Source organism: Ammospiza caudacuta, chromosome 1 (assembly GCF_027887145.1).
Source record: "Ammospiza caudacuta isolate bAmmCau1 chromosome 1, bAmmCau1.pri, whole genome shotgun sequence".
Taxonomy (NCBI): Eukaryota; Metazoa; Chordata; class Aves; order Passeriformes; family Passerellidae; genus Ammospiza; species Ammospiza caudacuta.
The window spans coordinates 38,920,570-38,934,451 of record NC_080593.1 but is presented as its reverse complement, the minus strand read 5'-3'; the positions used below and the strand labels follow the sequence as shown (position 1 = coordinate 38,934,451).

At 37.5% G+C, this 13,882-nt stretch overlaps 1 protein-coding gene across 4 annotated transcripts in view; it reads right to left on the bottom strand.

Annotated features, from left to right (window-relative positions):
- Nucleotides 1-535: 535 nt before the first annotated feature.
- The window catches only part of LOC131559528 (ubiquitin-conjugating enzyme E2 E2), a 201,840-nt gene continuing 188,493 nt past the window's right edge, over nt 536-13,882 (bottom strand). For all 4 annotated transcript variants that reach the window (XM_058807927.1, XM_058807936.1, XM_058807944.1 and 1 more), the window contains exon 6: nt 536-1,320. In XM_058807927.1, the coding sequence (XP_058663910.1) occupies nt 1,223-1,320 (98 nt within the window). In that variant the 3' untranslated portion in view covers nt 536-1,222. The remainder of the gene's footprint in view (nt 1,321-13,882) is intronic.

Genomic DNA, 13,882 nt, shown 5'->3' with positions numbered 1-13,882 from the left:
TCTAAAATTAGCCTGAAGGTCAATTCTGAATAGAAATACCCTTATCATTGAATGTGCTGGGAATGATTGGTGCAGTGGGCTCAATTTTCCCATCGAAAACCTTCATTTATTTTTTTTAAATAACAGTTGCTTTTACAGTCAAAGAGCTTGGAGAAAGGCAAAATGAGGCCTGCTGTATAAAATCAACATCAATATTCTGCTTTCACTGCAAGGCTATTTTTATTGCCAACTATTTTAAATGTAACAAGATGGATATAGTGAAGCCACAGCGTAAAAGATGCAGCAAGAGGCTTCTGAAGAGCAAGGCTGGGCAGAGACGGATGAAAGAAAGGCCTTGGAACTTGGAAGATGTTTGTATATGGAGAAAGACACAATGAAGAATTCTAAGTTAAGAAATGCATTGCTGAGAAGAAGTGAATAGTTAGGTCTAAAAATAGTTTTTTAACCTGCAGTTGTATGATGTGAGGACTAAGCAGCCTATGCTGCATAAACGCAAAAGCACCGTCCTGCAAGAAGTGCATTTATCAGCCACAGTGTTTTATTGAGTGCTTTAATAATACAAGTGTACATCAACTGATCCACAGTCAAAAGTGGCAGGTCCCTAAGAAATTTACAAGCACTTTTTTTTTTGTTTTTTAAGTAAATCAAAATACATATTAATTTATTCAATGCAATAGCCTTTTGTGTGGGAAACAGAAGGCTAGTGATAAACACAGTCTTAGTAATGCACAGTGATTCTTGATTTTAAGCTTTTATACAAAACTTGTTCCCAGTAGCATGCACCCACCATTAAAGACTTCAGTACAAAAAAATAACCCTAAACACTACATTTAAGTAGAAATGAGATATAATTCTGAATTTGTTTGTTTTCCCCAAAACCACATGAAAGAAAAAAAAAAAACCAACCCCACACATTAATACAAAGCTTTCTGATAAAGCTCTATACTATTACAGATCCAACATTCTTTGCACTGATAACCAAAATTCCCTGTCTACATTTGAGGGAAACAACTTTCAAGTTAACAGAACAAAAAAACCCAGAACAAATAAAAATAAAAAATAAACAAAAAATGAAACAAAACAAAAAAAAAAAAAGGAAGTAAGGACAACCTTTTGCCACAAAATGGTTCAAGATTTAATAAAAAATAAGAATGAAGGGAAGGGCTATTGATGCACTTAGTGAATGTGCTTGCACAGGTCCAGCAAATCCTAGAGGAGGTTCCTATGTGGCGTATCGCTTGGTCCACTGTCTGGCCATTCTGTCGTGCTCTGCTCTGTTAGTCATGTACTGAGTGGCAATGCTTCCAACCAGGGGGTCCGCTGAAAAGGAAACACAAACCGTGAAATGCACGTCAGCCCCTTTTTAGATCCACATTCCTTCAGTTCTCTTAGGTTCAACAAGGTGCCCACATATACCAGCCTTGTTTTCAAAGCAGGGAAGGAAAGAGATGAAGGTGAAATGGATGGCAATTAGCTATACATGTCTCGTAAACATATCACTGAAACAATTTTCTGAAGTTCTACCTCACAAAAAAAATGTTCTGATAATTTTGTTTTGAGCTAAAACTCACCTTCAGGTGATGCAATTTATTTATTGTATTAGAACTCACACAACTATTCATATTCTCACCTAAGAAGAGCATGAGCTCTAATTCTATTATCAGGTTGAATGTTGCTTTTTTTCTTTAAAATACTTTTAGTTTCAAAGCATAAAGAAATGTAAGGAATTAGGGCAGCAAGTACTGTTTTCAAAACAACAGAAGTTAATTCCAAATAATGGGATTTTAAAATTTAATTTATGAGATCTTTCTAAGCATTCCTATGGCCAGAATGCTGCATGATATGGTCTGGATCTATGAATTACTTCACAAATAATTAATCAAAAGCAATCAGTCCCCTAAATAAAACAACCCAAGACAGGACATTCCCACAAATGACTGTGTTTCATCAACTTCTTTCTTTTTCAGGAAAATTTTTTTCTCATTTTAAGAAAACAAAATTTATATTTTCCCTCCTTTTTTGAGGGGAACACATGCACTTGATACTTCTGCTGTGACAGTAAACGTTCTGAGATTGTACCATGCATGTCCAGAGGCACTTTTCCCTGACTTAGGACAGATGAAGATGACTTCTTGTGAAAGCCAGGTATTAATCAGCTTTGCTGTTGTCTGAAGATGGTGCCACTGAACAATCTGAGCATTGGCTTTCTCTGTACAGTTGCAATCTGAGTGTGGTGCTTGCACTGTTAACCACGGAAATTCCCGGGACAAGATGTCAGGCCATCTGTCAAGCAGAGAAATCTGAGATTTTTTGTTTGGTTGTTGATGATAAGAGTTTGTGATAGGGGAAACATGTTGGCTTAGCCAAAAATTGCTTCATTGGCTGACTGCCAATCTCACCGAATATTAGTGAGTAATAAGTGAATATTAGTGAGTACTATCTACTAAAACAAATTCTTTTGCTTTCCCGCATAACCCGCACTTTCAGGAAGACCCTAATTTGAATGTTAAGTTTGTACCTTCTAAATTAGCAAGACAAGTTACCACTGTGACTGCAGTATACTAAGTCCCTGCAGTCTCAGTCCTGCACTTTACTGCCTGTGCTTACCTTTAATATCTTAATATATCCAGAGGAGGTCACTGAGGCCTGGACTGGATTATTTTTACATGCATGTGTGTAAAAGAAGTGTATCTGATCTAAGATAAAATTTAAAAGTTGTAGACTGGAAGGTATATCACCTTTAACTCCACAGCCAGGAAGAGTAACTGTATAGGGGATTATCTGAGGGATTTTGTCCTGTGCAAACAGGAGGTTAACAGTCTACAGGCTCTTAAGTAGCAAAAAGTTATTTGTGGCTGGAATGAGGTTTGAGAAGCACTGCAGGGTAAATGGGGAACCTGAGCTATAGGAAAGGGCAATATTTCTCTTTGAAAAAGACTTCCCTAAGTAGCAACAGTGAAACCTTGTCATAGTGTAATAGCAGCTTTGGGATGAGTGTGAGAGCACTGCTGAAAATTCCCACATCCTCCTCGGACGCAAGGTTCCTGTGCAAAGAAACACTTCCACAGGCTTGTGGAGAAATGGAGACTAAAGGTTGAACTTGAAAGGAATCTTTGAAGCAAAATTTGAGGCATATCCTGGTTTTCATGCTTGTAGGGGAAGGTGGGGTTTGGCCTCTGAGGCATCTGGCTGGGAAGGGTTGCAGGAATATCTCAGCATTACCATCTGGAATGCGGCAAGCTCTTATCGAGGTTTAGTGTATATTCAAAGTGATGCCTCTGAGATCTTTATAAAACCTTGTATGAGTCAGTGAACAGTGATGTGCTGTAGTAAAGGTTTATCTAGTTCAAATCTGGAAGGTTTTTCATGTGCAGGATGAATGTTTCTGTGAAAGCATGAATTTCACATTGGGAGCTGTAAATTGATTTCCTTGATATACTGCAAGGCTACTGAGGAGCACATCATCATCCCCAAACCTTGATGATAATTAGAATGTCTGGTTTCCTAGTGTGGGGTTTCTTCTATATCTCCTTTTAGGAGCAAGAAAGTATTTCAAAACCATACATCTTTACAAGGCTTGGGAAGGTACAGGCTCTTCCCCCAATCTCCTTCCAGCATGGGACAGTGTTGCCTTTCCTTTGGGGTGAGAGAATCAGTGAGAGGCATTCTTGGTAAGGTGTGGAAATGTGTTCAAGTCGAGGAATGTAAAGAACTGGGCTGTTTATTTATCCATGTGTTCAAGCCTTTGTCTCTGCAGTGTTTTGTTTGGCAGCTGAAAGAGTGGAGGTGACGGCCTCTAATATGTCTGAGGTCTACAAAGCTTTGGTTGTGGGTGTGTAAATTCCTGCTGAGTGACCTGAGAATCAACTATCAATCATCTCAGGTGCTTCCCCCAAGCCAGTGAAGCAGGACTTGGAAGCAAAGAGAAGTCCTTGCTTCCTGTAGCATGAGCAGGACCAGCTGCACCCAGCCAGCTGCAAAGCGAACACTACTAAAAGGTACTTTCAGTAATTACAGCAATGACATTGGTTTTTTTCAGTTTGGCTGTGTATCTTGTTGGTTATAACAATATTGAATAAAAAAACCAAACCCACAGTTTGGGAAAGACACTTGTTCATTTGAGAGCAAGGAATTTATTTCAGGAATAGAAAAATAGTTATTGACAGCAAGGCTCAGCTATTTCACATCTCTCTCAGAGGGTCTGGAGCTGTGTCACATGTAAATATGTATGAGGGCTTAAAAAAGGGCACTTTAATAGGTGCTTGAAGAACTGGCTTATTTTAGCAGTTGCTGTGAAGCCATAAAGCCATCAGGAGGCACAACTCCTTTGTTTGGGAAGCCAGGACAGCTGGCGAGGAGGGAAATGTAAACTTCAGACCAGAGCCACCCAAGCAGGGGCGCAGCGGCCAATTTGAAGCTGCATTTGTGCCACAGGATGCAAAGACAGTGTGTGAGCTCCAGAAATGCCATTGGTCTCTCCCTGCAGCTGTGTGGGCAGCTCCAGCCAGCAGGTATGAGGACACACATCTCTCAACACTTCATGAGTCACGAGTCACCACTGCTGCGTAATTCACCATGATGGGAACAACATCGAGATTACAAGATAAATTGAAGCATCTTAATTAAAACAATTAAAAGATTTAACTCCCAACATGAACAAGCCTTTGCTATAGTGCCCAAGTCTTACAAAATATCAAGTATGAGGAAGAAATCCTACAAAATATCAAGTATGAGGAAGAAACAATGGTCCCCATTTACCCCACTATGCTATGAAGCACATGGCTGAGCACCACCTGGTGCTCAGCTGGGCTGCACTGCTTAAGGGTTATTGTGAAATATCCATTAGTAGGGCCAAATATGTATTTATAAAACAACCACAGCATAAGCTATCTAATTAGGAGATGAAAAGGAAAATTGGATCTCAAAATTCATAACAACATTTTTCTTTTGTTTCCATTTCCCACTACCAGAAAGCTTTCTTATTTTCCATTTGTATATATCTGTGGTTTTAATCTTGATGCTAGACATTTGTTTCTATAACTAGTCAACTGCTCTAGTTTTTAATGGTTTTTTTCCTTAAAGAAGTAGCATGATTCATCAATGAATCAGGGTTGATTTCAGAATTTTACTCTAAACAGGACTGTGTCCAAATGACAACAATTACCAGGGGATAGGAGTATAAAGCTATGCCAGGAATGTGTTGCTGAAACAATCTTGTGAAAGAAATTAAAATAAGCCTACAATAAATAAATAAAAAAGCATATCTATGCAACTCATGGCCTGGCAGGAGATCACCAGATGTGTGGTGGCTGGCTTGAGGGCTGGGATGTGCACCCTCTGTGGGCAGGAATGGACTTCCCAGCCTTTGGGGTGCTGGTGGCTGTGCCAGCCTGGAGGACCTGCTGCAACTCTGGGCCCAGAAATCTTTAGGCCTTGTAATTTACTATTTCTTCTAAAACCCCACCCTAGGATGCCCCCATGACCTTTAACTTGTGTGAAGGAAATTTTTTATCCTGTACTGTGATTAACTCCATGCAAAATATTAACACACTAGGAATTACAGGATCAAATTTCACATCAGAGAAGGAGTAAGGAAAACGAGTAAGGAAAACGTATAAAAAAGGCACCATATTATACAGGCAAGGACAGAAGCTATGGTTCAGCAATGTAGTTTACAAGGAAAATGTCAATCTAAAGAACTAGACTATGAAAAAAATCTTCTGGATGATTTACAGGAAGACTGCAGCTGCTAAATCCCTCCTCACCTCACCATATGTAATCCTCATGTTATATTAGAATTCATGAAATTGCCCTGTATTAATGTGATTTTGAAAGCTGGGTGAGCTGGAGCTTGTCCCTAGCTTAAAAAGGTTGGATGCACTGCTCCACAATACCTTGTCATCTTCTTTTGCAGCCACTGAATATGACTGTATAAGGAAGAACATTTGTGTCTCATGTCTATTGTAAGGCTAATCAAATTTACAGTTCAATTCTAGGGAGTTAATGCTATTGGGGATTTGGATGAGCTGAGGTTGGGTCATTACAAAATTTCAGCTGTGTTTAATGCTAGTTAAACTGCTTTATCATTCAGAAGGCAGACTATAATTCTTCCTTAAAAACTACTTTCCCCCCAAATAAATGAAAATATATTGCTACACTGTATTTTTCTCAGCTTGTATTTTTACAGCTATTTCTATGTCAGCAAATAGCAATTTCAGAGCAGAATTCATCTCCTGGGCTTTGCAATGCTCTTTTAAAAATACAGCAAACATACTCTAGTGAAATAAAAAACAGAGATGGTGTGTTTAACAGCTTGATTTCAGTGTGCCTTCCCTATCAACCACACAATATGCAATGAAATTCCAATCGGTAATGCCAACATGGTTAAAGAGACACACATTTAGACTTTAAACGTACATTATGGTGTTTGTATGCATTTTATATATTTTTATGAGCTTTTATAAAGTAGAATTTTATTTCCATTGCAGTATTTTGCTGTTTTAATAGAGAACAGCTGATGGAGCCAGTTATTACATCACCACAAGTGGGTTCTCTGAAGATTTCTGGAATACCTTAAAATCTAAAAAACCCACAGCCCTATAAAAATCTCACAGTTTCTTCAGCCAAATATTCATAATGTACTTTTTTTCTTGGTCCAGGTTTGGATTCAGCTCTGTATCAGGCTGTAAAGAGTTGGGCTCCAGTTGAAGAACAGAATTAATGTGGAAGAATTTCCAAAGGTTAGATGTAATTTGAAAGGTCATATTCCTTCTCCTGAACTAAATGACTCCATGCTCACAGGCGTGAGAGCACCCTGTTGAGAGGCTCTACAGATCTACCTGCACTGAAACAGCAGTCAGCAAAAATTAAACATTTCCTATTCTTTGGGCAGGATGTGTGACATGAAACAAGTAATTTTCTAGTTATTTTAACTTCAGGTACACATTTAGAAGTTTTTTGTTTAGGGAATACTACTTTTTTTTGTTTCTTTCTTTTAGGACAGCCTCTCTTACCAGATATTATGCTGTATTTATTTTTCAATGAAAAAAATGTGGAGTGCTTGAGCTCTTTTTTTAAAGGAAAAGTCGATGTGCTCTCTATGTTATCTACAGGATACCTGCATTGGAGTTATCTTTGTACATCAGTACAGGCAGGATTGGTTACCCCAAAACCAAACCTCCCCAGAATAAAAGTGCATATTTTCAGTAGCTACATTTTGTTTAGTGCTTTCCTTGCAAATAGCAGTGCAGGACAGAATATATTCCTATATTGGTTTGCAGCGAAAGCCAAGACTTCTGAGTCCAATTTTGTTGGTTTTAATATTGTACCAATCTTTAAGACCCAAAAGGGAAACTAAAAAAGAAAATAAAAAAATTAAATTTAGGACTGGGACAAGCACAGAAAGGTCTTATTCTAACACGTCAGCGAAACACCAGTTTTCTTAACAGCAAATGGTGAGAGTTTGATTCACACCAAAACCACCCTGAATTTAAAAATTATTTAATATGTAATTATACTTTCTTGCGGTGTTTTCAGTGGTGTCCAGGTTAGTGTTATAAAAAGACTAGTCAGTGAAAACTGCAAAGGCAGTGTGAGGCATGCTATACCAAATATGTCACAGAACAATTTAGTACTCCAAGAGGAAGGGATTAAGAGAAGATGAATTGTTTGTGAGTAATTTTATTTATTGTGTCGTTTTGCCTCGGGAAGTTTTCACAGTTAGCCACATATCACCTGTTTCAAACTCAGTGAACTCCTAGAAGACCATGTCAAGGATACTGTGAGTCTTGATGTAGAAAATGAAATATCTGAAAGGCATCACAGCATCCTTCAGTGATCTTAGAGCAGCAGCGCTGCTCTCTTTTGCTGTCATTAATAATAATGCACAGACTAAGTAATTCTCTGGGGGCAGAGACAGGTGAAGTGGCCCACTGAATTACTCCACTAACCTTTCACCTTTGAGAAGAGCGCTGAAACCCAGGGCACGAGTGAAAAGGAGCACGGCAGCGCTAATCCCTGTTTGTGCAGCAATAAAACGAGCTCGCGGTCGGGAGCCTGATCAACACACGCGCACGAACTGGAACAACAGCGTGATTCAGGGCAGAACAAAGGGGGGTACCAGGGCTCTGAATTGCTTTACACAGCCTACAAGCTGCACTACAATTTATTCCTGACTTTCACAAAATCACAATTTCAACTGTCCACATAGAACGTATTTAACCGTCTGCGGGGCTCGTTGAAAGCAATACAGAAGAATGATAAAGGGATCAATGAACACTGTATTACAAAAAGAGAACAAATAGAATTAGTTTTTTCAGTAAAAATAAAAAATGGTCATCACTAGAGGAGAAAGGAGCACATTCTAGAAAGATCAAATGTCTACTAGGAAAAAGTCAGTGAAGCTAATATCAATTTTAGAAATTACAGTTCAAAGTAGAAACCATATAATATGACATATAATGAAGTCTCATTATATTATTCTCATTTCAGAAACTAGTTTTACAGATTTGTCTGCTCACTTCTCAACATTCAATAGAAACATTCTAATATATATAGAAAGAAAGTTAAGTGTTCTTACAGTGGTGCCTTAGCTTCCCAACTGTGAAGCTGGACTAAAGCTTTTCCATCACCCAGGCAAGGTATCTAGATACCTTCATAAGTGTGGCTGTACAGATGTATGTCACATAAAAGGCTGCCACCCATGACTTGACTCTAAGTTTTGAGCTCTGTAGAATTGCCAGAAATGCATTTGACTTCTGTTAAGTTTGCACAATGACTGCAGTTACACAAATATTAAGGCATACGTGACTTGATTACAATGTCCAAACTGCTGTCTGGAGAAAAAAATGTTACCTATCTTCAAAAATAAAAGAGCTCTGCAAATCTAGGCTAGGAAACATCAGTTTACTAAAATACCCATTTTGTAAGCATGGAGGGAGAAATTAATTCCTCTCTCTAGACTTGTGTTTGATTGCTGTCAGGCTACCTACCACAGACCTGTGTGAAATATGAGGCTGCCTAAGAAAAAGATGTTTCAGAAATGAGGAGTATTATCTGGCCCAATTTTATTAACGCAGCTCTTAAAGGAAAGTGTTGGCAGTGATTCATCTCTGTATCTTGCCAAGGGAAATCATTCTTGTTTAAAGAGAAAGATTTTTTTTCAGTCTTCAGTTTTTAGCAGGATTTCTATAAACTTTACTGGCTGACTGGGAGTTAGCTGAGGCAATCATGGATCAGCGAGGCACAGTGTACTGATCTTGAAGAGTTGTCTTTAATTAAGGAAGAACATGCACCTATTAGATGTGCCAGTATGCTGGAACAATTAAAATTCTAAAATAACACACTTCACTTTGATGCTTGGATGCGTCTCAATATTAAAAGCACAGATACATTAGCAATGTGTCTGCTTATAATAACTTACTCAATTGGGAAGCAGTTGTTGCTATTAGAAAAAAAATTAATAAAATGGTGTTAGTAACTGTAGAACTTAATTTGAAAGATATTACATGGCATGTGGTTTGATAAAATTTGAAGAAGTTACAGCAATATGCATTTACCTTGTGGAAGATGGCTCTGAGTGGATAATAAGAAAATCACAGCCCTTGGATCTCAACGTGTTGTCAAGCAACCAAAATGCTAAGACCCATAACTAAACTGGCTTTTATCCATAGGGTCATAAGTGTATTTTCAGAAAAGCACTGTGGATGTGATTCTTTTCATGTGTCTGAAGACTCACTAAGAGAGGGATAGCTAGGGATAGGGAGGGATAGCATTCTGTAGGAATGCTCGTGTGTTTGGCATTTCTTCTGTCTAAAAATAATAGAACCAGTTTTCCTCTGGATTTGTCTCTCCTTATTTCCCACTAATCACCTCCTCCAGGCAAAGGATTGACCTATGGGTCTTACACATCCTGAGCAAACAGTTTAACCCCTAAGCAACTGAGGGTAAAGCTATTCTCTGTGACCACGCTTTGTGAGGGGTTGGATATCCTATAATCACATGTACCAAAGGCAGATTGCTCTGCAAGAAAACCAGGAGGTCCGCTAGGATCCACTTGCCATGTGGACTCCCAGAGGACAGGAAGGGAGCAGGTGCTACTGCATGGTCTGTAGCAGGCATTTAGACACTGAGAGAAAAATGAGTCCTAAAGCCATTTTCACTCTTAGAAGAGTGTTTGAATGTGAGCAATATAAAAAATCTTCTACTTAAACATACTCATTTTAGGTCAGATGCAGGAGTCATCTGAATCCTGCACCTGAATCTGTCCCTTTATATTTTTATTGCAATTCATCCTTAGAAAACAGAAAAGCCTATATGTGCTATGAATGCTGCTTATTTTGGTTTAATCTGATTTTCCCCTTCTTGTCCGATTAAATCTCATCATTAATTTGTCAAATTTAAATCCAAACCTCATTATTAATTTGTCAAATTTAATTCCAAAACTGCTATTAAGAATCCCATAAAAATGTCAAAAGAATACAAGAGGCCTTTATTTACAAAAGGTGGGGTTAGTGAAGATTTTTATCCCTTCTAAAGGCCTACTAAATGAAACTGTTTCATAGCCCAAGGCCTGAAATCCCTTGGCAGGTTGAACATCCATTGGAACAGGAATAGGAACTCAGGTGTGCCTTGCATGAGCACACCTCCTACGGTTACCCAACAACACAAAAAGCAGTCAGGCCTCTCCATTCCCTATCCATATAGGTAATGGCTGGGGAATCAGCAGATGAGTGAAAAAATGACCCCATTTTAGCAACCAACTGGACTATCCACTTCTAGATTAATTTCAGAACATGAATATAATTATGCCTAATTATGAACAGGCTCTAATAGGACTAGAAGGAAAAAACAGGTTAAACAAAATAAGTAGCACTCATCGTGTAGGCAAGTTTTACTCCTGGATTAGTTGCAACCAAGTTACATGGCAACACTGAAAAAAGATTGAATTTGTGATATTTTACAGCAATAATTTCTTGTTCAGTAACAGTTAAAATAACTTTATTTGGAAATCTTATCTTTCCTACCTGAGAGGTCACATTGACTCCAGTGGCATGCCTGACTAAATGATAATCACTTTGCAAAATGATTTCAGGCATTGGCATAAAGAGTTCTGAGACTGAGCCGTGGAAAAAAGCTAAGCAAGATAGAGGTGAAAAAGACACAGAAGGTCATTAAGGAATTCCTTCTGCTAGTATAATATTATGTCTTACAGTAAGTTCTACTTTCATGCCACTTTATACAGTCACTTTATCTAATCAATATTATAAAAACCCAAGCAACGAGGATTCCAGCCCCAGAGAATTTTCTGAAATCAAATTCATCTTGGAGCTGTAAATGCTCCACTCCATAGAAGGGCGTTTTTCTAAGCCTTGTACAGATGGAAAATTCTACAAACAATTTACTAATCAAAGCTCTATTTCTGAATCCCACATGAATATGAAATCTTACAGTACAGCCCATCCTTAAATTTGGGACAATTGCATCATATATTTTGCTATTTAAGTAGTTGTCTACAACTCCAACTAACGCACCTGAACTTAATTTGCTGGGAAAATAGGGATTCTGAAACCCACACTGCATATAATTTGCTTTATTTGTTGCCTTTGATAGATCTGCAAAACTGTAAAAAACAAACAACCGTCTCCTCCTCCCCTGCTGAATAAAGTAGAAAATTAGCCATGCAAAATATGAGAGACATGTCTTGCAGCAGTGTAAATCATCTCTGAAGGTAGGATCTGAATGACTCAGGAATACTAATTTCTGAAATCTTATGCAAGAAAGTGAGAGACTAAATGATTTAATAGCTAACATATCCAGGCTTATAAATTTTGCTTTTCAGGACTGACTCTACATTCTTATTGAGAATCTGTTAGCCAAATGTAGCAGGCTTCCTTTCAGGAGCTTAAAAAATGTGAAGCAGTGTGATTTCTATGGTGAAACAAAAATAATTGTATTTTAGGAACAGGAAAAATCAGTCTTAAAAATAGTTGTGGTAATTAGGGTCCTGAGGGTGGTTCTTAGGCAATCGGAAATGTATGGCAAGAAATTTGAAAATCTGTCCTTGCCTTCACATTAAAAAAGGTACACAGGGAAAAAGAAAATCAACAAACACGCAAAACAAACCCCCACTTAGAAAAATGGAACAAAGTCTAAATGAAAAATCTGGAGTATAAAAGCTCAGCAGGACTGATGCCAGTTTACTCCATCTGAGATTTGAGCTATTTTTACTGACTGGGAATAATGAATATTAGATTAAAGTATTGTAAAATTAGAATGTGATGTCTAAATTTATTGATTTTCTAGTTTTATGTAATTTTCCTTTAAATATATACAGTTATATTAGTGATAAAAATATATTCAGTAGAATGGGTTAAGCCTGCAAGTGATGTATCTACTTCATAAAAAAAAAAAAAAAAAGATTCCAATGTGATTAAAGACATGTGTGTATTGGCAGACAAAACCTGCATGAAACATAGAAAAAAATATTTAATGACTGTAAAATATTAGAGTCTATTTTAAAAGGCAGTTTACTTTTTACCTTGGAACTCATTGAAATTAAGCTAGAAATCTGTATTTTATATATGAGAAATAACAAAGAGCTTTATTTAAATACTTCACATTGTTAAACATTTAATGTTTGTGACTTATTTTGGTCTTGGGTCACAGAGAGATTTATTATACATATGCTCTAGAGTACCTGTCTTCTCTCTGAGCTAATGGGCATAGGAAACCTCCACTGGTAGTATTTTAAATTACACATGTTTATTGGAAAGGAAATGAATTGTAACCTTTTGTATTTGTAGCATCCATCACTCATGCATTTTCCCAAGGATGTTTAATTTAATGATGGTTGAGCCTAAGCTTAAAAAAATTCTGTGGAGAAACTTCTTGAGCAGAAATCAACCAACTTTTAAAAGCCCAGTATGTATATTTATCTTATAGCTTTTATAAGTTTCATGTGAAAAAAACCAAACCCAAAAGTGAGGTGTATATTTTTCCAGCTTTACTTCCATTTTGTGATAAGACCATATTTTAGATGTTCTAGAAACCCTTTCTGAGGAATAATAGAAATGAGGAACAGTTAAGTGTTGTGACAAGACTCTTTTTTCTTATGAGTGCCAGTTACATCCCTTTACATTTATTTCTAGTCACAGATGTACAAAGCCTCTTCACTGATTTGGATTTTAGTCAATCTCTGATTTAATCAGATGACATTTAATAAACTGATGGTTAGGTATTATTATGTCTGAAGTTCAATTTTTCTCACATCTCCTTAAACAAAAACAATTAGGAGCAGAAACATTATTGAAAAGGACAAGAAATCATTAACAGCATGGTCAAAGCTTTTCCATTTAAGGAATGGTTGAAATCCAAGGTGATTTCTTCGAGATGGAGAAAATCCACAAAATAAGATGTGACAGGTAATTTGGTAAAGAAGATTAAAAAAAGAAAAAAAAATGGTCTTGTTTATCTTTTCCATGGCAAGAAAGGAACACAAACAAAACCCCACACACATTTAGCAAAAGTTAAAAGAAGGAGAAGCTTCATACATCAAATTGTTAAGCACACACAAAAAGTAAAGTGCAGGAATACTAGAAGGTGATTTAGGAAACTCAAATATAATTGGAAACTTGGTGGCCACGCAGCACCTGTGCTACCATTGTAAAAGCATGAAGGTCATGCTTCAGCACATAATCTGTTAGCTGTGGCTAAGAGGGAATTTCCTCTCCTGTGTGTTACTGTGTGAGTAAAGTGCTTTGAGGGATTTTTACACTTGTCTCCGAACCACTGAGGGATGAGCAGCTGCAGGCAATGTACCTGACCCAGTGAGTAGCACTGGTCTTCTGCTAGAGAGGGACTGTACTCCTTCTACTCATTATTC